Source organism: Misgurnus anguillicaudatus, chromosome 24, assembly GCF_027580225.2.
Source record: "Misgurnus anguillicaudatus chromosome 24, ASM2758022v2, whole genome shotgun sequence".
In the NCBI taxonomy this organism is placed as follows: domain Eukaryota; kingdom Metazoa; phylum Chordata; class Actinopteri; order Cypriniformes; family Cobitidae; genus Misgurnus; species Misgurnus anguillicaudatus.
Window position 1 is genome coordinate 18,110,762 of NC_073360.2, and position 25,780 is coordinate 18,136,541.

General features: G+C 37.9%; 3 protein-coding genes across 7 annotated transcripts in view; 2 read left to right on the forward strand and 1 right to left on the reverse strand.

The window, feature by feature from the left end:
* The first annotated feature begins 432 nt into the window (after positions 1-432).
* On the forward strand, positions 433-6,928 carry map6b (microtubule-associated protein 6b). 2 transcript variants are annotated; one of them, XM_055196316.2, is made up of 4 exons: positions 433-1,145; positions 2,665-2,881; positions 3,715-3,754; positions 5,448-5,578. In XM_055196316.2, the coding sequence occupies exons 1-3, from the start codon at positions 433-435 to the stop codon at positions 3,748-3,750; spliced, it is 966 nt and encodes a 321-aa protein (XP_055052291.1). In that variant the 3' UTR covers positions 3,751-3,754; positions 5,448-5,578. The 2 variants fall into 2 exon arrangements, with proteins under 2 accessions (XP_055052291.1, XP_055052290.1); XM_055196315.2 differs by lacking the exon at positions 3,715-3,754 and having other exon boundaries at positions 5,448-6,928.
* A 2,295-nt stretch (positions 6,929-9,223) lies between these two features.
* Positions 9,224-15,104, forward strand: LOC129437917 (histone H4 transcription factor). Its single transcript, XM_055196317.2, has 10 exons — positions 9,224-9,516; positions 9,761-9,917; positions 10,025-10,251; positions 10,334-10,445; positions 10,527-10,679; positions 12,948-13,022; positions 13,321-13,441; positions 13,532-13,670; positions 14,391-14,515; positions 14,598-15,104. The coding sequence occupies exons 2-10, from the start codon at positions 9,767-9,769 to the stop codon at positions 15,004-15,006; spliced, it is 1,512 nt and encodes a 503-aa protein (XP_055052292.1). The 5' UTR covers positions 9,224-9,516; positions 9,761-9,766; the 3' UTR covers positions 15,007-15,104.
* Positions 15,105-16,527: 1,423 nt separating this feature from the next.
* Positions 16,528-25,780, reverse strand: part of auts2b (activator of transcription and developmental regulator AUTS2 b) — a 44,219-nt gene continuing 34,966 nt past the window's right edge. For 3 of the 4 annotated variants that reach the window (XM_073862695.1, XM_055196318.2, XM_073862696.1), the window contains 12 exons: positions 24,987-25,291; positions 24,590-24,804; positions 24,457-24,501; positions 23,079-23,174; positions 22,626-22,697; positions 22,471-22,500; positions 22,295-22,366; positions 22,073-22,208; positions 21,634-21,714; positions 21,457-21,540; positions 21,169-21,376; positions 16,528-17,763 (listed from right to left, as the gene is read on the reverse strand). In XM_073862695.1, coding sequence (XP_073718796.1) covers positions 16,692-17,763; positions 21,169-21,376; positions 21,457-21,540; positions 21,634-21,714; positions 22,073-22,208; positions 22,295-22,366; positions 22,471-22,500; positions 22,626-22,697; positions 23,079-23,174; positions 24,457-24,501; positions 24,590-24,804; positions 24,987-25,083 — 2,208 coding nt within the window. In that variant the 5' untranslated portion in view covers positions 25,084-25,291 and the 3' untranslated portion in view covers positions 16,528-16,691. The remainder of the gene's footprint in view (positions 17,764-21,168; positions 21,377-21,456; positions 21,541-21,633; positions 21,715-22,072; positions 22,209-22,294; positions 22,367-22,470; positions 22,501-22,625; positions 22,698-23,078; positions 23,175-24,456; positions 24,502-24,589; positions 24,805-24,986; positions 25,292-25,780) is intronic. The other variant, XM_073862697.1, reaches the window with a different exon arrangement.

Below are 25,780 nucleotides of genomic sequence, written 5' to 3' on the forward strand. Positions count from 1 at the left end.
GCTGAAGCATTGGTGAGATGTGTACCAGTCTTTAAAGGGTTAAATTAGTGGCGTCTCCACCCGATGGTGCTCAGACGCTGCGGCTGCAGGTGATGGTTCGCTTCGCAACGCTGGGGAGTGTCATCTTCATACAGCTGTCAATGAACTCATCTGAACTGTGCTTTTTCTTTACAAATATTAGTTAACCTACATTTTAACAGACAAACCGATAGAAATAATGGCTTTTCCGCTTCTATGAGAGATGCGCAAGCGCGTGCCTTGATTTGTAAACCTTGGGAAGGAATTTTCGGATCTTTGCATTAGGACGTAGGCTACATCTACAACAGCGTCGTTGTTTTGATTTAAAAGGACATTTGATTCATTGCATCGATCTGATTTATTCATTCTAAATCTTTTTTTCCGATTAAAGCATTCGCCTCGTTGTTATCGATCATGGCATGGCCCTGTATTACCAGGGCTTGCTGCATCAACCGCTTCTGGAGTGATCTGGACAAAGGTGACATTGCAGTGCCTTTGGTTTTCACTAAATATTCAGACGTGGCCGAGGTGCAACATCTGCACCCGCAACCCAAATCCTTAATTTCTCAGAATCCACCGGTGACCACAGAAACCCAGCCGGCCAAAGCGCTGCACGCGGCTGCCGATGCCGCAGGACCATCATCGTCATCTCAAGATGGCTCGAGCGCTTCTGTGATGCGCGAGGATTTCAAAGCGTGGAGCGTGCGTCCCGAGAGAAGCTGTAAACCCAGAAACGAGTATCAACCCTCTAAGACCCCTTTCAACAATTTGACTCAGTATCAAAAAGATTATAAACCGTGGCCCATACCGAAGAAGGGAGATCACCCGTGGATTCCCAAAGCTAGCCCTGCTGCGTCCAGTACTAAGCCCGAGAGCAAGTTCTCCAAACACGAGCCTGTCACTTCTGATGTGGAAACCGGCGTGGAGAAATGCGAGATCGAGGAGAAACTACACGAGAAAGAGAGTAAAGAAAAAAGAAAGACGTTAGATAAGACAGAAAAAATCTCAGAGGGCATGAAAAAGGAGCAGGTGCTTACAGATGTTGAAGTTGACGGGAAAAAAAGGTCGACAGCAGATGCACTAAACAGGCAAATTAAACAAGAAGTCAGATCTGGAAGCTCATATAGGTAAATTATTTTTATGAACTTTATGTTAGTAACTGATATTAAATAACTTACTGTCAATAAACATGCTCAAACTATAACAGACAATACAAAACGTATTTATTTAATGTATTGCAGGCCCAACAAACTGCCTAATCATTCAGCTGTATGTGTATATTGAACTGGGCATGTATATTGGCAAACAGAGTACTTCCTGAGTACCATGTGGCCTTAATTACCATTTCCTGATTATAAAGGTCACAAATGTTGACAGTGATAATCAATACGTCACATTTAGCTTATTGGTTGGGCTTGGGGTAACACTAGAGTTATATGAAACTCTTACGAGTAACAATATATTGAACCATGTGTTTATATTTTACTAAACTTCTGTAGATAGAATTCAGAAATGAACAAAATGTCAGTATATATGCTTCATTTCTGTTTTAGATGGAAATATACATGCGTTATGCATGCATGTGACAATAAAAGACACATGTTTTGAGAGATGTCATGCTTTGTAGGACTTTTGTAAATTAAAATGCACAAACCAGAAGCAATAAATACAAATACAGAAGGGAATATAAAGTTATTGTATGTTAATTTTCTTGTGCCCATTTATGAGCAATATGGACAATTATGGGTGTGGCAATTTTAAAATCAGCACGTACATGACTAAGGAAAATCATGCTTCTTTAAAATACATACAAATCTTTAATAGAGACCAAACATGGGTATATAAAACCACCAAGTATTGACATAAGAGCTATGAAAATCTTTGATAAAATCTTGTTCATGGTAATGATGACATTTTTTCATGAAAATGTCATCAATGAACCTTTTTGTAGGTAAAGAATGAAAAATGTAGATCCAGTCGCAGAAAAACATTAAGACACTTGAGTTAATTTCCTCTCTGTGAGTGTGTTGGACCTAAAAATGTGGAGTCATTTGTTAGTCTTTTGTTTTGCACAATGACTCTGCAAACAGCTCTGTTTCTTCTTTATTTCTTTACTAATTTAAGTTGATCCATACACAGGTTGGGGGAGGGACAATTTGGCATCTCCAATTTGCCTAACTTGCATGTTTTTGGCCTGTGGGAGGAAACCGGAGTACCCGGAGCAGCTCACTTTCAGAAAAAATGGCCCAGAGCGGTCAAGGGCAGAACTCTTTAAAAAGGTCCTAATATGTAGGATTTAGGTACATATATGTATACATTTGGTACAAATATGTGGGAGGGACTGATATGAATTCTTTAGGTGCAAAGATGTCACCGCCCTAGTGACAGCTATATGGACCCTCTTTTTTGACAGTATATAATACAGTGGATGAAATTGTATAAAATGTCCTAATTAGTTTGTCTTGTTTAATGCTGTTTAAATTGGTTGAATAATGACACAGATTTGTAACAGGTTTCTTTTCTGGCAGTATTGAATTTTTATTTCATATCAGGTTATCAGTCTTCTGACCGTGAACCACACCACATAACATCTGCGTATGTGTAATGCTAGAAGGCTGATAATTGATTTCTAATTCATTTCTTTAGGACGGAGTTTAAAGCTTACGCAGATGTCAAACCAGTGAAACCGATAAAAGCAAAATCTCAGTATAAACTGCTAGTAGACGAGAAGAGAAACATGGAGACCAGTTACAGTGCCACCTATAAAGGAGAGCAGGGCAAGCCTCAGAGCACAGATAACAAGATGATGGATCGCCGCCGGATACGTAGTCTCTACAGTGAACCGAGCAAAGAATCCAGCAAGGTATGTTTATCTTATTTATGTGTGATCATACAGTTTGTGATGTTGACAACTCTGTTTTATTCTCATAACAATGAAATTGCTTTGAAATGTAAAGAGAGCAAATCCAAAATGCCTTTAATTATTAGATATTTTTGCAAGAATATTTTTCAAAAAATAATAATAATAATAAATTAGTTATTATGTACTCACTCTCACTTTTGTCCCATATGCTTTTATTTTTTCCCCGACGAATATTTTTTTAAATCTTCACATTGACCATTTCCATTCAAAGACAGTAGCAACCATCAGCTGTTATAGACAAAAACACTTCACATCTCTTAAAACTTTGTTAAATTAACAAAATTTGTTAATGATCATCTCTACTTTTGCTTTAGCTCTCAGATAAAAAATGACACACACAATGTATGACACTGAATACACATTGGTTAACAAACGTAATTGGTTCTTTATCTAAATTATTACACCAAACCCATGTTTAAGAGCTGCAATGATTATCAATTTAGGTCTGTTGATCACACAAAACAGCCTGTTATCAATGGTGCGGTACCTTTTTAAAAAGTACACTTTTGTACACATTAGTACTTTAGAGGTACATTTTGGTACCTCAAAGTTACATCTCTGTACCAAAATGGTGCACATTAGGACTTTTTTGAAAGGTACCATCCCAGGGACAACTTTTGTACCTTTTTTAGAGTGTTGTTTAATGGAGAGCAATAATATAAATTTTTTTTAAGGAAATGTATTAGTGTAAATGCATCGAAACAAGGAAAATGTAATGGTGTGTATGTGCATGTTATGTGTTGATGTAGCGCCTCCCTCTCTTACTCTCATAGGACTGTTCAGAGAGTGACAGCCGCTCTGTTCTGTAGTCAGGTGTGTTTGGAAAGCATGAACCTAGATTATTTCACCATACAATTGCACCATCACAAAATCCTATTTGGAAAAAATCTGATTAAATCCTCATCAACATTGAGGATTTGCTGAACACGAAAGCATTTTTTCTGCATGAAACAATATAGTATCTTCACTTTCAAGAGAGGCCTCTTGTAGTTTTTAAGTATTAAAAACTATATTCTCATAAAAAAAATTCCTGATAGACCACATAATCTCATGGCATTTTATGAGGTGGCTTATTCGTACAATCTGCTTTGTTTCTGTATGATTCACATCATACGGATTCATACAAAATCGCCACCACTTAAAATAGGTGAGATCAGGTTGCAATAGACCCACATGTAAAATTTATTTTTTTTTAATAATGAGCATATGTGGAATGACTGGTATAGCTAAAATTAGCACAAACATTATGTATGTTAAAGATATAAAAATTTTGATGACATTTAGCTTGCTTTTGGCTTAGATACACCAAAACCTAAATGCATCTATTATTTTGAGTATGCAGAGCAAGTCACCTTTTCTTGTGTTGACCACATCATCTGCATTTATAACATTCAGTAGGGCATAAGCATCATATCATAACACGAAAAACTAACTGTCACAATAATAACTAAAACATAATTCACAGTTTGGGATTGTATTGATTTTTATGTGCATTATGCACTGGCTCATAACTAAATTTTTTTTTACCACTTTGTGTTTTTTTAATCATATGGGGGTTCACAGTGCTTAAATACTCAAAACTTAAAGGACAGGTTCGGTATTTTACACTTAGAGCTCTGTTTTCAGATTGTTTATGGTGACATTGAGCGGTTTTGGCTGAGATTTGGACATGTGATGCTGGCTCGGGAATTTGCGGGTGTTTGTTCTATAACCTCCCACCTCTACAATGGCTGCATAGGTGCACTGTAACAATCCTTCCTAAAATGCATTTAACTTTCGTTTACAAAGACGAGAAACTCATTGAGTGGTCAGGGGTGTTTACTGATATGCTCACACAAAAATCGCTGCAAAAGATGCTTTCCAACAGCTGTTTTAGCATTCGTTGTAAACGTGTGGACCTATTTTTCCAAACGCCTCACACCCGTACATTCTTCCGTTGCGAGCTTGAATAATAGACACTCCAGTCCAGTTGGTGGCGATAATCCGCCTTTGCCAATTGCAAGAATACAAACAAAGTTCCCGGCGCGGAGTAATACCGTACCTCACAGCACATCTAATACAAGTTAATAGAGTTGGACAAAAACTACGATAAAACCTGTTGGAAAGCATCTTTTGCAGCGATTTTTGTGTGAGCATATCAGTGAACACCCCTGACAACTCGATGAGTTTCACATCTTTGTAAACGAAAGTTTAATGCATTTTAGGAAGGATTGTTCCAGTGCACCTATGCAGCTATTATAGAGGTGTGGGGTGATACAAGAAACACCCGAAAATTCTCGGGCCAGCATCATATGTCCAAATTTCAGTCAAAACCGTTCAATTTCATCATAAACAATCTGAAAACAGGGCTTTAAGTGTAAAATACCGAACTTGTCCTTTAAAAAATTATGTGGTACAATTATAACAAATACAACAAACTGTTTGAAATTGTTGAATATAAGTATATTACATTGTTCATGTATTTTCTCAGTTTGGAATAATGCACCAACATTTTTTGTTCCTGTAGGCGGAGAGACATCACGTATCACTTTCCAAGCCAAAAAAGACAACAAGCCATAGCAAAACCCTGAAGAAAACAAAAGAGAAGCAAATAGCAGGGAGTCAAGCTGCCAAGAAGAAAACTTCAGCTAGCAACCAGGAGCCAAAGCAAGAGGGTGGCGTCACCAAAAAAAGCAAAGAAATGATTAACAGACTAGCCGAAGGAAAAGATTAAATGCACTTTTGTGTATGGGGAGGTAGGGAGGCTACAGTACAAAATAGAGGACTATCATCCCCTCAATAACTTACACTTATGGCCCTGTCTACTGTGTCCTTACCTACTTACTGTAGCAGATTAAAGATGGTCTGCTTGATTTGTCTTGACTGCGCTGCCACTGTCCAGTCTATTATGAATCTATTTTTGCTTTTGCTCTGCACCCTTTCCATATACATCAATAGCTTTCTCTGTGCCCAGCACCCTTTTAATATGCATTAATAGCTTTCTCTGTGGCAAAGATCATTCACTGAACCCCGCTGCATGCTGCCTTTGAGAAAATGGCCACCAGCTTTATAAAAGATGAGGTTTTTGCTTTGTCTTATATTGAAACATATTTATTGTAAACTACAGTGGGTTTTTTCAAGCATTCGCAATCGAAACAATATGGACTGTATTAGAAGTATACAGACCTTCTTAATAAATGCACCAATAGTATTGCTCACACATTACGCAGTAAGAAGTTTCGCCTCTGTTAAATACACAATTTTGGATGGATCTGGATCAAATTTGTGTTCTACACTAAAACACAAAAAAGTCTTAACTTTGTAAATTGCATGAGTCTGTGACAGTATGCTAGACCAGAATTTAGTAAGTTAGGACCACAAGTCATCAAGTTCACTTGCATTGATCGATCAAAACGGTTCATAACTGTTTTAAAAACAATTTGAGGCTTGGTCTCTCTTAAAGTGTGATTGTAACCTTGTAGTGTAGAGTGTTATGCTATCGAAACCTATTTAATCTCACTTTGCTCAGCTCTCAATAAAACAACAATCAAATGTCATGCAATGCAATGAAGGCTCATGTAAACCTGCCTGCTTTTCCTGCCAGTATTGATCATTCGATTGGGAAGAATGTTGCTAACCGTACAACTGAGTTCCATCTTTTGAAACTGTAATGATAGATGAGCCCAGACAGACAAAAGCATGCCCATCACTATCATGCGTATGTTCGTCACCATTCTGGCCTGATTAACTCTGTCATTAAAGTGCCAGGATGCTCCTGAGGGGTGAGAGACCACTCAGTGAGTATTAAAGCCTCTTGGTTTCTTGCTCCTTTTGGGTTGTCCTAAACACGTGCTTTATGCACAACACTTTCGGTGCTATCCTCAAGCTGTGCTTTCCATTAGTGCCTGTATATTGAGCAACACAGGGCCACCAGATGGTAATTCTATGTGTGATGTGATTGTGTTGTGAGCTTGCATTGAATGAAAATGATTAAAGTCATTAAAGTAACACATTTGTCATGTGCTTTCTTCATTCTTTAGATACATAGCCTCTAAATTTGGACCAAAAAAACACATTGAAAACTTTTAAGCTATGATTATTTTAGAAATATATATGATTTTGGTAATTTGTACAATACCTATTTGTAACCTGTGACCTGGTAGAGTGACAAAGCTGAGACCCAACATTACATACTGTATAAATCTGAGTAGCCTATTGCATTAAAAACTTATAAGTATTATATTACATTATTACATGCTTTATAATGAGTCACTTCTAAACAGTAACAGGATTAGTACCCCTTAAGATGATTTGTGCTGATGTGCTGGGACTGCTGGTCTCAAATGACAGAAAAGTAACATTGCAGATACTCCCAGCAGCGACTCAGTCATCCTCACAAAATGTAATAAATAATTCAAGTCGCACAGTGCAGATTAATTCCAATGACTAGATACAGGAAAGTTTGAGTACAGGAGCATTAAAAATAAGAGGAAAAATGTAATGTAAAACCATTTTAGTAAAAATGTGAAAAAGATTAATAATTTATATATCAGCATTGAACAGGTTGAGCAAATAAAAGTACAATAAATTGCCTAGACTTTATTCTGAAATATTTGAAAATATCTTAGTTCCTTGCAAATTATTTAATTTAAAATGTGTTTTATTATTATTATTATATTGATAACAGCAGCAATAATAATAATAATACTTTAAATTATGCTACGTTTATTATTATTATTATTATTATTATTATTATTATTGTCGTTGTTACAAAATATGCTGCCGCAGTATTGCCTATTTTGTAGCAACTAGCCAATGCTTACCGAGGTTCTGTCTAGAGGAGATACAGCTACGGCCCAATCTCGCGAGATGTTAGGTTTAGGGTTAGATTATATTTGGTGGTAGGAGGATTAGGATAAAAAACATCGGTTCTGACGAGATATGATACATTAATCACCCAAATCCAGTGAAATGTTGGGTTTAGTGTTAGGTTTGTCCGTATGACTAAACAGCGCTCATCTGGCGAGATTTCACGAGATTTGGGCCGTATTTGTATCCCTTCTACCCACAACCCTGATAGATGTACAAGGGCTTTTTTGCATGATTGTGCTTTATTTTGTATCATAAAAATTGTACAATCAAAGCATCATGCAGCAACATTGTAGCAAACAGTCGTAAAGGATTACAAATAACATTTAAAGTAAAAAGAATACACTTTAAGGAAAAATAATAATAATAAAAAATAAATAAAAAGATAAAGAGGGTATACAATACAATTCTTTCAAAATGAGGAATTTAACGTATTGTAATAATATGCCATAGTCTTGGTAGCTTTAGGATTCGAAAGTCCTTTTAATGTTTCAAAATAAATCTTCATCTGAACCTTAAATTGGGTAATATTGGGCTTAATCCGAGCCCATTTGCATTTATGAATGTAAAACTTACCATATAAAAAATATATGACCTTCAAAGAAGTCGTTTTCTCCATAAAAGAAAAAAACATATTTTTCTGTATTTTGATTTTCTCTCCACAGAATAATTCAAATAAATGTTCAATATCGATGTTGAAAAATCAATGTTAATATTACAAAATACACAAGAGTCTGAAAGAGACTTTTTGTATTTTTGCAGGAATTGGTTCGTTGGGTAAATTAGATGTATAATTTTAAAATAAACTTCAGTAACTTTATTAGTAATACAGTAGCCTACTTATCATTGTAAGTCCAAACTAAAGGCCAATTCAAATTCCCAAAAATATTTCCCCAATATTGTTTGCTTCTACATGTTAAAGGATGATGAATCAAGCTTCTAAAAAATATGTTATTACATTTGAATTTCTTTTAAAAGGTCAATTTCTTATCAGAATCTGTATTGCCCTGTAATAGTCTTAAAAAACAGCTGGAATAGCATAAAATGCAACTATATTCTTTTGGCAATATTGGGATATTAAATTTCTATAAAAATTCAGAATATGTAAGCAAATAACCTTTGTCATTAATCAATTGCGAAAGCAATAAAATATCATTTTGAACACAATTGTCGTAAAAGATTGATTTATTCTTATATTTAATATATTTATTATATATGTCTATGGGGAGAAAAATTATGTTAATAAATGAAGAGCCAACATAAAAGAACCTGTCTGTGAAAGTTAGATAATTGAAAAAAAAAGGGTTTTTTAATGCCATAATCACACCTTAGGAAAAACTCTATACCACCAACCTTTTTGAAAATAAAGTTTTATTTTATTTTATCTTTATGTTTAATATGTACAAGGGCTTTTATTTTGCCCTTGACACGGAATACACGTCACGACCTTCTCCATCATCTCAAACAAACACATTACCCGCGTTCGCGGCTGTCTTCCTATCCGGTCAACAGACATGAAGTTTCGTGACATTTAATTTTAACTGCTCAAAATGAAATTTTACCAAACACCTACACGTGGCTCATTATATTCTGTGTCCGTATGATTTTACCTTCTCCGTTATATGTTGCCTGTTGTGTAAACGCGCGTCTAAACCGGGCGGATCAGTTCATGAAGCTGAACTAGCAACTGCTCTTCAGACCAGCTTATATGACTCAATAACATCCGAGTAAGTGAACGTCATAATTTTAACCCATTTTTTAACGCATGTTCTCGCGTGAATTAATATTTGTTAGCGTGTGTATGGTGCAGTAGACCACGAGCACCCACCCTTGTTTACATTTTGAGCTTATGCTACACAATGAGTCGTTAAAGATGAGGCAGAATATTGATTGTACTGCGCATGAGCGTATATACTAAAAATAATACAAACACTCTGATATCGGTATCGTATCTTTCAATGACTGTCAAAGGTTACGATGGCGAAAAGAAGAAATGTCTCTAAAGTCGTGGTGACGTGCGAATGGGCGTCGTGCACTTTCCAGAGTCAAAGCATGGAGGAGTTGAGTGATCATATGTCCTTACATCTAAAGGAACATTTTGGAGAAGGAGATGCCATGGAGGAATTAGGTATGAGACTGACATAATGTAATTGATTGACATGTAACAACAATTGAGTATTATTGTAAATTCCAGTGTACAGTATATCTGAAGATGGTTGTGTTTCTCTGTTGTAGAGGACTATCAGTGTTTATGGAGGGGCTGTGAGTTTCTGGCAATGGGAAGTCAGAGTGAGCTTGTGGCTCATGCACATTTCCACATCTTCCACAGTAAGCTGAAATACATCGGGACTCAGCTTCTCGAATCCCACCCCGAACTGCCCAGCTGCACTCAAGATCTCCATAGTAACAACCTGGTTCCTGATGTCTCTGAGGGATTTGTCTGTCAATGGGAACACTGTGATGTTCGTATAAGTGTTTATCAATTAGATATGTTTTTTATTTAAGAAAGATTATGCAATGAGCATAATATTTTACTTCTACCAGAGTTCATTTAACAATCCGGAGTGGTTCTACCGTCATGTTGACATGCATGCCCACTGCACTGAGCTTCAGCCGCTTCCTGATCGACAGCAGGCCTTATTCTGCAGCTGGTCAGGTATGTTGCTTCTGACAACCAAGCTTTTGTGCCTATGTTTATTATTGCAAAAGAACCCTGGATTAAACTTTTTTTTTATAGGTTGTGATGCTTTTTTCAAAATCAAGTACCGCCTGCGTGAACATCTGCGCAGTCATACACAAGAGCGCCTGGTCGCTTGCCCCACCTGTGGCTGTATGTTCTCCAGCAATACCAAGTTCTTTGATCATATCCAGAGACAAGCTGAACCAGAAGGTCTGTTTGTTTTGTGTAGTTCCTCTTTACCATACACACTGAAAAATTTACAGTAGAAAGATGTGATTTCCAGTATGTATAATGCTGCGTTCACACCAGCCGCGGTAGAGGCGTCAAGCGCGAGTGATTACAATGTTAACTCAATGTTTAGCGCGGTAGACGCGATTCCGCCGCATTCGCGCCTAGTTTGCGGAAAAATGTGCCGCATTAACCAATCAGGAGCTTGATCTAGTAGTAATGTGATAACAGGAAGCGAGCAGAGTCTCAGCGGAGTCGCAGAAGGCCCTCCGATGACGCAAATTTCTGCGTGAATGTCTCGATGACTAGAATTTCACACACGAATGAAGCGAATTAACTCAAAATGTTCAAGCAGCAAACTAGACGCGGTAGATGCGAATTTGATGTCTCAAACGCGGCTGGTGTGAACCCACGGTAATGCTGGGTCCAGACCAGCCACGGTAGAGGCGTCAAGCGCGAGTGATTTCAATGTTAAGTCAATGTAAAGACGCGTTGACGCGTATGTAGTAGTGATGGGAGAAATCAATTGAACTAATTGCTTCGCAAATTGATTAAGTTTTTCGAAGCGTTCGAAACACCACACCTGCTGGCGACACCTGCTGGTCAAAATAGTGTAAAAACAGCAATATCTGTCCAAACATTATACACTTTTTTACAAAATAATAGCAAGATTGTTCTAAAAATATATTTTTAAGAAAAATTTATTATTTTATTTATTGAAGACATAATTAAAAGTGTATTCTGTGTTTTTAGTTTTGTTTATGGCAAACAAATCATTAAAACTAACTCACTTCTTAATTATGCACATTTTTGTCATTAAATCTGTCTATAAACAAAAAGTAGAAAAAATGTTAGTGTTATTCTTCAGAAGGATGAATGTTTTATGAATTTGAATGATAAAACTGACCCGAGTTCACCTAACCATATTAGACACTGGTCATTTGTGATCAACTCCCCCTAGTGGTGAAATGTCGGATTTGCGAAACGTTTCGAAACAGTTATGACGTAATGAAGCCTCGTTTGCTAAAATCACGTGACTTCTGCCAGTTTGAAACACGCTCCGGACCAATGATTCGAAACAAAAGATTCGTAAATGTTTCGAAGCCTCATGAAGCAGTGTTTCGAAATCGCCCATCACTAGTATGTAGTTCTCGCGGCGCGAATGAGGCATTTAGTGCATTGCGGTAGACGCGATTCAGCACCATTCGCGTGTCTAGAGTGAATTGAGTGTTGCAACGGCAAACGTGCGAGTTCAAAAATGTAAACTTTGGCGGAAAACGTGCCGCGTTAAAGGAATAGTCTACTCATTTTCAATATTAAAATATGTTATTACCTTAACTAAGAATTGTTGATACATCCCTCTATCATCTGTGTGCGTGCACGTAAGCGCTGGAGCGCGCTGCGACGCTTCGATAGCATTTAACTTAGCGCCATTCATTCAATGGTACCATTTAGAGATAAAGTTAGAAGTGACCAAACGCATCAACGTTTTCCTGTTTGGGACGAGCGGTTGTACGAGCAGGTTTGGTGGTACAAAATAAAACGTAGCGCTTTTCTAAGCGGATTTAAAAGAGGAACTATATTTTATGGCATAATAGCACTTTTGGGAGTACTTCGACTCGCCTGAAAAGTCCGCTCCCCTTCTCCCTCTCATAATAGGAGAGGGAGTGTGTTACTGCGCCGAGTCGAAGTACTCTCAAAAGTGCTATTACGCCATAAAATATAGTTCCTCTTTTAAATCCGCTTAGAAAAGCGCTACGTTTTATTTTGTACCACCAAACTTGCTCGTGTGGCCACTCGTCTTAAACAGGAAAAACGTTGATGTGTTTGGTAACTTTATCTCCAAATGGCACCATTGAATGAATGGGGCCAAGCTGGGTGCTGTCGAAGCGTTGCAGCGCGCTCCAGCGCCCCCGTGCACCCACACAGATGACAGAGGGATGCATCAACAATTCTTAGTTAAGGTAATAACATAGTTTGATATTGAAAATGAGTAGACTATTCCTTTAACCAATGAGGAGCTTGCTCTAGTAGTGACGTGATTACAGGAAGCGAGCGAAGTCGCAGAAGCCCCTCCCATATCGCAAATGTCCGCATTAATGTCTTAGTGACTAGAATTTCATGCGCAAATTAAGTGAGTAAACTCAAAATCAAGCGGCAAACTAGACGCGAATTTGACGCCTCAAACGCGGCTGGTGTGAACCCACGGTAACAGTTTTTGTTTGTTTGTTCAATTAATGCATTTTTCAGATTCTCTCACATGTGAACATTGTGACAAGGCATTTGCAAATGAGAGACTGTTAAGAGATCATGTCCGTCAGCACGGTGAGTTTTTCTTATGAAGACAAAGTTTCTCAAGATAACATGCTGAACTTAAAATTTGCACTATACAGTAGGGCTGTGCAAAACAATCGACTGCGATTCTCATGCGTTTTTCATCAGTAAAGCTGGTTCCGTGATTAGAAGTAAATCACCATCAGCTGCTTTCAAATGGAGCGGCATTTACTACACAGAGCCATAGTTCACAGAGAAGCTAGGCAGAAATACGGATGAAGCACGCATGAGAATCGCAGTCGATTTTTTTTTATATACAGATGTTTCATAGGTTTTTCTTGTTCGGCAGTGAATCACATCAAATGTCCTCTATGTGACATGACATGCACGTCTCTGTCCACCTTGAAGATCCACATTAAATTCCGTCATTGTGACGAGAGGCCGTTTCCATGTGACTTCTGTGAGAGCAGGTGCCTGCCGAGAGCTTGCATACTGTCAACGTTCATTTGAAGTACTGAGGATAAGAATGTCCCGCTTATGTTTTCCTTTTTCCGAATTAGCTTCAAGAACCAGCATGATCTGCGAAGACATATGGAAACCCACAATGAAGGTGCAGCGTATCACTGCACAGTAGAAGGCTGCGGGTATTCTTCACGCATGGCCCACACTATGAACCAGCATTACAAGCGAGTACATGAGGTCAGCCAGCAGGGGGGGCTATAACCTCAGCTATGTGTTCATGTTTAAATGTTCAGCAAAGCTATGTCAACATTAGGTGGGGGGGTGCTGTGAGAAAATCATTTTGATGACTTAATTTTCATAATTTTCTTATTGTTTTTTTTCTGATAAACACATAAGAAGATATTTTGATAAATGAGGGTAAGCACAGCTGATTGTACCCATTGACTTCCATAGTAGGAAAAACAAATGTGATGGAATTCAATGGGTACGGTCAACTGTGTGCTTACCATCATGTATCAAAACATCTTCTTTTGTGTTTATCAAAATGAAAAAAACTCACACAGGTTTAAAACAACAGGAGAGTAAATGATGACAGAATTTTCATTTTTGGGTGAACTATCCCTTTAAACTGTGTGTGTGTGTGTGTGTGTGTGTGTGTGTGTGTGTGTGTGTGTGTGTGTGTGTGTGTGTGTGTGTTAGATAATTGTTACATTTTTGGTTATTGTGAAATTGTAAAAACTGTTGTTTCCTAACACAGTAGATGTTTACCAGTATTTTTATTCTGGGTCAACCTGAAAAAATTATCTTAAGTATATTTTCCTCATATTTTTTAAGTTTATAATACTGTCAATAAGGCTTAACTTGAATTGAATAATATTCCTTCAACCAAAGAATAACAGAGACAGTTTGTTAATCCTATTAAATAATATATTTCATGTATTCGACCTTTTCCATCAGGACAACATGGTTCCCAGGTACAAGTGTCACCTTTGCGACAAGACTTTCTCTTGGTGTTACACACTTACCCTTCACCTTCGAAAGAAGCATCAACTAAAATGGCCATCTGGACACTCCCGTTTCAGGTATGTTGAGTAAACCAGAAGTAATTTCGAAATGTAATTAGTTTGGATTCGTCTAGTAATACCCAGTTTCCGGTTCCAACAGGTACAAGAAGGATGAAGATGGTTACCTGCGGCTCAACATGGTGCGCTATGAGACCGTTGAGGTCACAGAGGAGTTGATAAAGAACATGGCAGTCAAACAAACCCCTCGCAAAATGTCTGCTTCAGCCGGCCACCCCAAGGAGCCTGCGCTACATCCCGACAGCGGCGACAGCACTCCTCAGCACTCTTCTTCACCTTCCTCTCCTTCCTCATCCTCGTCCACCTCAGAGCTCTTCGAGGCGTCCGACAGCAGTGCGTTGAAAGGGGATGAAACAAACGTGTATTGTGTGTTGAACACTGTGACTGAGGTGAATGGAGAACCGGATGAAGCGATCGAGCCCGACGGGCCGTCAGGGGCTGTTATGGCTTTGACTGCAGTGGCTAGAGGTCTAGGAATGGACGTGGTGTAATATTAACCAATCTAGTGACATTCCACTTTTTTTGTTTAAAGGATTTTCATTTTCCAGCTCCTCTAGAGTTGGACGTCTGATTTTTACTGTTTTGGAATCCATTCAGCTGATATCTGGGTCTTGCGGTGCCACTTTTGGCATGGCTTGGCACAATCCGTTGAATCTGGTTGGACCGTTGGCGTCGCGCTGAAGAGTAGCCAGGGAGTTTTGATGTTTTTCCTGTTTGAAGCTTGAGTCTTCTGTGGTTGCATCGTGTGCTAAGACCGACGGAAATGTAAAAGTTGTGATTTTCTGGGCAGATATGACTAGGAACTATACTCTCATTATGGCGTAATAATCAAGGACTTTGCTGCTGTAACATGGCTGCGGTGGTGTGGTGGTGTTGCGCACTGCCCGAAGATAGTCCCCTGCTATTAAAAGTAACCAATGGGACTGTTTTTGGGCAGTGCGTGGTGTCGCTGCACCGCTGCGGCCATGTTGCAGCAGCAAAGTCCTTGAATGAGAGTTAGTTCCTAGACATATTGGCCTAAAAAAGTCGCAGGTTTTAATTTTCTGTCGGTCTTGGTATACGATGTGGCTACAGAAGAGTCAAGTTTTAAATGGGAAAAATATCGAAACTCTTTGGTTGTTTTTTTGCGTGATGCTAGTGGTCTAATCAGAGTCAATGGATTGTGCTAAGCTATGCTAACAGTGGTAGCGCCAGACCCAGAGATAAGCTAAATAGATTCCAAAACTGTAAAAATCAAACGTTTAACTCTAGGGGAGCTGGAAAATTTACATATTTTCAAAAAAAGTGGAATGTCTCTTTAAAGGGATAATTCACCCAAAAATGAAAATTCTGTAAAACCTGTATGAGTTTCTTTATTCACAAAAGAAGATATTTTGATCATGTGATGGTACCTATTGACTTCCATAGTGTTTGTTTACCTACTATGGAAGTCAATGGGTACTGTCATCTTTGCACTCACCATCATTTATCAAAATATCTTTGTGTTCAACAGAAGAAACTCATATAGGTTTAAAACATGAGGGTGAGTAAATGATGACACAATTTTCATTTTTGGGTGAACTATCCCTTTAATGTGGGAGATTTTCACCTGTATATATATACAGAAATCTGGTTTCTGGTAATGTTTTTTTTATCTAACATGCACAGTTCAGGGGATGATTTACGGTATTATTTTTGTTTAACATTTTAATTCTCTGGTTTCTAATACAGATTTTAGTGAAAACATTGCCAAGAAACTTCCATATAGCACTCTGTTCATAAACTTAAACGGGGAACCTTTGATGTTTTAATTGTTTTTAAAAAACAATTTTTCCTTTTAGTGTTTTTTTATTAATGGTCAGGACCAAATTGTAAAGTTATGAATGTATGACTAACAGATGTAGTTTATTTAAATCTATGTTGAATGTTTTACATTGAAATGCACTGTATTAGCGTATCATTACAAGCAGTTACCTTGCAAAGGTTGTATAAAGTTTAAACATTAAAGCATATTTTTAATACTCAAGAAATCATTTTTCTCAAAATTCATTTTATTCCCCCTCCCTCCCAAAAAAACCAAAAGCATCATTTTATGACTTTCACCACTGTACATTTCATAACTACACTTTTTGTTTGACTTGAAGTGCTTGTTATAGGTAGAATCTGACTGTCCTCTATACACACACAGTTCTCTTGCTCACCGAGCGTCAGCGTCTCTGTGAGGGAGGGAAGCAGGTCTGTCTGTGAAAGGGGTCATTCGTCTCGGTGACCCCGACCGTGACGCCAGCACTGAAAAAAGTGGGTGTGGTGGTCCGTGTATATAGGCAGCGGGAAGAGTCCTACTGAGAGGGCTGTAATGTGGGCCGTGTTGGAGTCCGGCGCTTGGATAAGCTGCGTTGAGGAGCCCTGGCGGATGGAGATGATGGTCCAGCGCTGTGTGGTGCATGGCCAGCAGGCGGCTCCTCTCGCTGTCCTCTCTCAAGAAAGCCATGCGCTGTCGTTCCTCCATTTGATTCCTCTGTTCCAAAGCTATGGACTGCAAAAACGTCTCCCTTGGGTAAGCAGGATGGCCCATCATGGCTCGCTGCAACGGGTCGGTTCTCATCAAGAGGTCTTTGCCTAAAGAGTCTCTTCGGGGAAGATCTAATCCTCTATACATGTTCCTCATGGACTCCCAATGTTGCGGGGAGTAAGGCAGTCTTTCGGCTCCTGGAAACTGACCCATTCCCAGGAAAGGCGAGCTTAGGCGAGTCCTGTCGAGATTGGGATGTCCACCTGGAATTCCTATTGGCAAAGGAAGAGCAGAGAGAGATGAAGGGTTTATACCAGGCATTCGGGGACCCTGCCACGGTTTCTCCATACTCTTCTGATGCGTAACATCTGAATCCTGGTCATCTCTCTTTTCTTCCTTGACTCTCACCTTCTTTGCATGAGGTTCGTATTCAGTTCGGATCTTTTTCTCAGGTGGCTCCCAGGGTTGGATATCAGTATTTGGCCTCTTGAGATCTTCCTTCGGTGATGAGCTTTCATTCGCTGCTGGCTTCTCTTCAGCAGGTTTTCGCTCACACTTCACATCACTTCGGATGTCTTTGTTTCTCTGCTCCTCGGTTTCTCTGGTCTCTTGTGCTTGCGTTTTCTCTCTCGCCCGCTCTTCCTCTTTTGGTTCATCTGAAGAGGAACTTTTCAAAGTCTCTGTTGTGGGTTTGTTATCCAGCGTAGTGCTTCTGATGGGGGACAAATGTCTCCCGTTTGATTTCTCTTTTGTCTCACTGCAATGTGATTAAAATAAAAGATCATTTAAAGGGAACATTTCACAAGATTTTTTTTTTAAAGATGTCAAATAAATCTTTGGTGTCCCCAGAGAACGTATGTGAAGTTTTAGCTCAAAATACCATATAGATAATTTATTATAGCATGATAAAATTGACACTTTGTAGGTGTGTTCAAAAATGTGCCGTTTTTGGGTGTCCTTTAAAATACAAATGAGCTGATGAAATGCAAACACTGATCACTATGATGGTGGATTGTTAAATTAAAACTTATTTGTGCAATCATTTTTTTTCCCTCTGTCTATCTCTGTACTAAATGGCAGTGATGTGGTTGGATAATGCAGATTAAGGGGCGGCATTATCCCCTTCTGACATCACAAGGGTAGCCAAAATTTCAATGACCTAATTTTTCACATGCTTGTAGAGAATGGTTTACCAAAACTAAGTTACTGGGTTGATCTTTTTCATATTTTCTAGGTTCATAGAGGCACTGGGCAATTATAGCACTTAAACATGGAAAAAGTCAGATTTTTTAATCATCTTTAATCATCTAGTTTGGTTATCAATATCAAAATGTTTGACATGGCTCTCATTCCTACATTGTTTTTATTTAGTTAAATAATATGATTTTCTTTTGAAGGAACTTTGATCATACACTGTTAAAAAATGTCCTAGCTGTCACTAGGTACATGCTGGTACCAAATGTATATATACTGTACACTATATAGACAAAAGTATTGGGACTCCCCTTCTAATAAAGATGTTTGGGGCACCCATACAGCAAAAAATATATATTTTAAAATATACAAAAAATGGCTAAAAACACGTGCTGAAATATATTTTGAAATGTTTACAAAAATGTATTTTTCAGCAATATATTTTTTTGCCATTTTTTATATTTTAACATATTTTAAAAGAAATATATTTTAAAGCATTTATATTCTCGTCGCATTGGAAGAAAACATTTGTAAGTTACAAACTTGTAAACAACCAGTTTAAAAAAAAGATTAAAATTAAATATATTTTCTACTTCCAAAATATACTCATAATTTAATATTCTATACATTTTATAAAAACTTTTGGCCAGGAAAAATATACTTTTTGACGTATGAGTTTTAAAATTAGAAATGTATTTGTTGCCCCTGAAATACATTTGGAAATATATGTTAATATATAAAGATTAAAACTAAATATATTTTTTAAAATGTAGCTTAACTTTTTACAAAAGGTATTTAGCATATATTTAAAACATATTTTTGACCAGAGAAATGTATTTTCTGCCGTATGGGGGCACAGTGGCAATAATAAAATACTGTTCTGGTAAGAATTCATTGGTAGATCCAAGTGACCATCACTAAAGAAATATGCTTTTTTGGGTCTGGGTTATATATGAAGAGTTTGGTTCCAAAACGCGATAAACGCCATTTTTAAAATAAATGAGTTACTGCCAAGATCAGTATTGTATCAGGTCAGTATTTAAAAGTAAATTAAAGCAATAAACCCCAAGAATAAAACCAATAAAACCTCCGCTTCGCGTCGTGCCTAACAACGCCCCTTAGCTGTTATAAAATGCACTGGTAACCCAACGCTTCGAGGGGTTTATTGCGTTTATAAAACGGTTACTTCATATGCAATAACGTTAGCGGGATTTGATAAAATAAAACACAAATAAGTTGTAATTATATTAGTATAAATATTACTCTTCCGCCAAACAAAGTAGTTCCTCAGAATCAAGTGTGACTGAAACAGAGCGCAGTTCACAAACAACAGAGACGCAGCAAAGGTACAATGAAAATATCTGATTAAAGACTGTGGTGTTTATTTTATAAATCAACATTCATCTAATTTATACATTAACATTTATATCGTGCAACTGTTGAAGTGATGATCAAATATGTTTGTAAGCATGATTAACTTTTTCCCCGTCAGCGTTTTTTTTAAGTTGCCACCCAGTTTTAGTTGAATGCCTTACAGAAAAATGATCTTCTTTAAATAAACATAAGATATCAAATGAAAGAACAGACCATCCGCTTTCAAACAACATCAAAAAATCCTACCTTCATTTGTTGTCTTATCAGTTATCACCTCTCAAATTTTCAGCTAAATGCGGAGATAATTCCATTTTTGTGAAGAACTTTGTAAGAGATCAGATTCAGAGCCTGATCAAAACACACTTCACGCTAAATCCACCACAACGCTGTTGTGTCGAGTGAATGCCTCAGTGTTTAAGTTGGGTAAGATTGCCCTCTAGTGGATAATAGCGGAAATATCAATAAGACAAAAAAACTTCAGAGAACGTTTTCTCTTTATTGATGAAATGTTTTATTTATTGACATTTATCTGGATATCGCCATAATTGTGCAAAGGTAGAAAAATTAAAAAATGATTAAAGACTGTGGTGTTTATTTTCATAAATCAATACGCAGCAACAGTGGCGCAGTGATACTTGTGATGCGGTCTGAACCGTGGGTTTACCGGGGTATTTTATCACGGCTTAGAACGCGTTTCAACCAATCAGAATGAAGAACCAGAACGAGCCGTTTTATAATCTTAATTTTAAAATCCAATATTCACCGTGTTATTCTCTCATCTTTTGTCCCTTTTTTACCAAAACGCAATAAATGCAGAATGCAATAAATTCACTCCACAAAATACAGGGCACCATTCCACGCACTGTAAACAACAATGGCGGCGCGTTGAATACACACAGAATCCTAGTTTTCTTCATCTTGTACTTCGTGATCAACAAACAAACAAACAAAAACAAAATAATACTTTAATTGCATTGATAAACCTGTGGTGGTTTTCTTAGACAGGAAAGAAACGTAAGCCATCAACATCTAATAATTTACGCGAGAGGCACTCGGGAGACGGAAAATGCCGGCTGGTGCTTGTTCTCCCGACAGCATCAAGCTTCTGTCATGATAACACATTGACCGCAGAGGATCTTATGAAAAACTTTCCATTATTTTACGCGAAGCCAACGAAAATCGAGCAGGACCAAAACATTTTACAGCTGATGACAGTGTTCTTAATATGACAAAGTAAGTGTTTTGATTAATGCCATTAATGTTTCTTTTTTTAATCAGTGTATACCACTAGTCAACTAAATGAATATAACATAGCAAAGATGAATGCACATTTTGATTCAATAGATTCATAGCATTTTGAAAAAAAAGAATTCGTTTTTTTTATATGGATTTGAATTTTTAATGTTTTTAAAGATGCTATGTGAAAGTTTGTAAAAGAAAATAGTGGTTTTCATCTTGTAACTTTCTCGGTATAGAAAAATTTTTTTTTTACCGAAATTAGTCAAAATGGATTTATTGCGTTTTGGAACCAAACTCTTCATATGTTGGCAAATGTTTTTATATTTAAAACAATTGCATAAAAACTGTTACAAACCTTTCCTGTTCATCTTTGATAAGAGAATCTTTCTTATTCGTTGCCCGGTCCAAACTGGAGGAAACTCTTTCTGGTTCAGAAGACCTTGGACGCAGAGGAGGTGTCGGGAAAGACGAAGGAGTCTGCTGCAGTCGATTCCAGGTCTCCTGCGGTCCACCGGGAGTTGGCACTGTTTTACCATCTTTAGTACCGTGTGACGCATTCGGTGCTACGAAGCACATGGAGTATTGATTAACCTATGACAATGAAAATGTTTTTATAAAAACATTTCTATCATTGTGTCCTTACTTATGGTTGGATTTCCTAGTCCTCCAAACGCAGATGAGCTCAGTGTAGTTAGACCTCCAAAGGGAAGTGGTTTGTTAAGAGGCTCTACACAGCAACACAGAACATATGGGGTTGTATTGCAAACAGAAATATTGACAGATCCGAATTAATTTCTCTGATGGGTAAAAGCAGCTTTACCAGGATGAGGGACGAGACTGTGGAGATTGCTTGGGCCGAGTGGTAAGGGTCCATAGGGTGAAATGGAGGCGTGTGTGGGACCTTACAAGAGAAAATAAATATATAAAAGCTGACATAAGCACTTGCAGGATAAATATCCTCTTAAAAGATTTGAATACAGCTATCATTACAAAACATGGGACTTCCTTAATGTTGCAAAATAAAAAGTGATACTCTCATCAGTCTTATGTTTTACATAAAACACTGTACAAACTGTACATTCAATAATAAATACCGCTAAATATGTTGTGTTGATTGGTGTCCTAGCCCTAAACCTAAGCCTATAATCTCATTGGTTAATAGGGATGTTGTTCCAGGACCAACAAATGCCACTGATCCAGATCATGCCAGCTTGGCAAATCACAGTCATTTATGTGGATGTGTCTCTAGTTTTAATTACCTGCGTTGGACAGGATGGTAGCAGGGCGGGGTAAATCCCGAGGCTGCAGTCCCAAAAAACTGGAAGCAGGCGATCGGTTCATAAACTCAGGCTTAAACCCAAAGTCTAGTTTATGTGGCTCAATCTGCATCTGCTTCTGTACACGAACAAATGATATACAAATTATTTGAAAGATGAATGCATAATTAGATCAATGCGAATTGGACTGCTGTTTGAACTCACTTTAATTTTTTGCTGATGGTGATAAACCTGCCACGCGATATGCACATGCATCGCACCCCACTTCCCGGGTTTCTATGGAAACAAACAACCAGGATGAATAAGATGGGGTTAATAATTGTGTCCGTGATTTGAGAGGTTAATATAATAAAACGATATTAGTCGCATTTAATTCTTACCTTTGGTTTAGGACACATGGGGTCCAGAAGCTGAAAAATTACAATATCATATATTATCCTCTCTGTATTTCAGACAGACAGAACAGCAGTAAATATTTAATGAGACATTTTGCCTTTTGGAAAAGATTTGCAATTGATAGGAAATGAAAACTTACCCTTGAATCCTTCTGTAAATGTTGCTGTGACATTGGTCCTGGTCTTGACACCACATCTAGAGGGCTGGACGCCTAAAACATGAATACTTTGTGAATATGATGTATATTCATTTAAACCATATACCATGAATCCATAAGTCAGTGTTTCACTTTTTATATCTGATGTCTTGAAACAGTAATAGTATAGTATCAAGTCACATGGCACACCAAAATACTTTTTAAGATTTCATGGCATTGTCAAAGGTCATGGTAGTACAGTGGTAATTTTGTGGTACATTTTGTAAGTGTAGGATTGCAACAAGAACAGAAACCCACTTTTTTTTTTCATTTTCTTTCTATGCTTGTTTAAAGCCACCTTAAATATCAAGTTATTTACAGCCTTCTTTCAACACTGTCAGGGCTTAGTTTGTTTTAAACAAAACAGAAATGTAAGAGCAAGAGTGGCAGACAAACCTTGGGTTGAAAAGCACCCTGGAGTGAACTGAATGATCCAGCAGGTGGAACCGCAGGAGGTATTCCAGTCATTACTGATGGATAGGACGGGACCAACTGGAGTCAAACAGCAGAAAAATGTCATGAATGTCTGTTTGTGCTGATTCAGGACACAAACCTATTGTAGCGTCTCAAACATCATTAACTTACATGTTTATAAAGATCAAACTGCTCAGTACAGAAAAGACACATTTGCTTTGCTTAAATAAATTGCAGGATTTATACAGTGCATACAGATTTCATATTAAAATTTTGTTTTCTTATTCTAATATTTATTTAGTAATTATAAATATCTGAATAGATTAGATAACATGAACTAACAATGACCAATACGTGTGCATCATTTATTAAGTTTAATTAAAGTGTTAATTTCATCATTTACTAATGCACTTTTAAAAACAAAAGTAAGTTGGAACTGTACCTAACATAAACAAATGTATCAGCAGCATTAAAGGCGGGGTGCATGATTTTTGAAAAACACTTTGGAAAAGGGAGTCGGACCGATTCAACAGTAAGGGGCGTGTCTACTAACTGACATCATAGAGACAGAGCGCAGTTATGCTAATTTGAAAACCACGCCCACCGGGAGGGAAACAATCCAACCGTCTCCATTGACTTTGCACCGCGAGAGGCCGCCTCATCGTCACCTCCGGCCCATAACAAAAACAGAATAATGCCCAAAAGCTGCTGTGTGACAACACGTACAGCTAACAAGCAAAAAAACCCAGAAATAAGTTTTTATAAGCAGTAAAACTCAGCCTTTAAGGAGAAAAAGTGGATCGCTGACTACATTTTCCTCTAGTGGGCGCAGTTCTACTAATAGAAGTACTATGAAAAGTTGCCTGTTTCCACTTTTGTGTCTTTAAACACTCGTTTTTGGGGTTGACAGCTTATAAAAACGTTTTTCTGGGTTTTTTGGCTTGTTGGCTGTGCACCCTGTCGCACGGCGGCTTTTAGGCATTATTCTGTTTTTGTTGTAGGCCAGAAATGACAAGAAGGCGGCCTCTCGCAATAAAAAGTCAATGAAGACGGTTGGATAGTTTTCTCCCCGTTGGGCGTGGTTTTCAGGCTATGACGCGTTGCGCTCTGTCTCTATTGCCTGTGTTGCGTATGTGTGGGGCGGGTCTATCAAAAAAGGTCCAGATTCTATTGGGGTAGGGGCGTGTTTGTTTAGGTGATTTCAAATATCAACATTGGCTTTCAGAAATCATGCACCCTGCCTTTAACTAACATTAACAAATGCTTTAACTATATTGCTCATGTTAGCCTATGCATTTACTAACGGTATCAAATACGATCTTATTGTGCAGTGTTACCATTATCATGTATAGTAACTTACACTGTGTCTCTGAAAAGCATCCATTTTAGCTGGGTATTTCTCAAACTGCAAAAAAAAGTAAAATTATTAATGTTTTATCTTTAAACAATGACTGTGAACATATAAAAATGCATATATGGAGTAAAATCCTCACGTGTCTAGCGGGGGTACGCACCAGTGGTGCAGCCGGACTGGGAATGATGGAGTGAGGGAAGGGTGTGAAGGTGTGCTGATGTGTGTGTTGATGTGTGTGCTGATGCTGATGAAACTCGGTGCGCAGGTACGCCGGAGGAGCAAGTGCACCCCCTCGATCCGCCGTCTGAGAGGCCAGGAACCGAGAGTTTAACTCCTGTCGCAGTAGATCGTGCTCTAGAAGACATAAAACAGAGTAAAGACTGTAAATGATGATGTCATAGTATACACACTGCAAGTATTTTTAAGTTGTGGTTGCATTAACCCCTTTTTTGCCACATGCATCCTTGTGATATCAATGTCAAATAAAAAAGTTTTAGCATCTGATACAAATACAGCATTACAAATAATAGTGATACCTGTGTAAGAAGCAGATGATGTCGCAGCAGGCACAGGCAGTGCACTTCCTGTTAAGAGTGCAGGTGAAGGAGGCAGGGCTGTTGTCGGGGCGAACATGTTGAGGTGTCTGGAGCAGGTGATAGGTGAAACACACCCCTCTTCTTTAGCTGGTGTTAATGCACTTAAAAGTTCTTATAAGCTGCTATGAAAGGTGAAAGACTTTATTTAGGTCTTTCTTGGAGAAGATGCTTGGTCTTTAAATATCTCCTCCCTGTGCCATCGTGCCTGTCACCTTTTGGTCTCGCATCTGCGGTATTAGCAAGATCTGCAAGTAAAAAACATTTGTGTCAACATTACAACGCAGGAGTCTCTATCATAGCAAATAGTGATTTGTTTACTGTAATGGTCATACTGGTCACCATACAAACAAGCAACATTCGATTTTTACATTTTTATTTACATAGGGTCTGTGAAAACATGTTTATGTTTTCTACCGAATGTAATTGAAAATATAACCTTGATATATAAAATGTGTTTGTGGAAAGCCACAACAATGCTTAATGCAAGATGTTCAGAGTGGTTGCCAAGGTGTTGCTAAGGGGTAAGAAGGGAGTTCTTGGTTAGTAGTTACTGACCCAAAAGTTATAATCTGGTATATGATGTATCATTCATGTGCCAAAGTTTAATACATAATTTTATGGGTTTGACCAAAAACCTTGCCTATAATACTATAATATTATGCCCATTTTTACAAGATGTACATGTAATATACAGGGGGGGGGGGTAAGTATTTGACACATCAGCATTAAGTGGG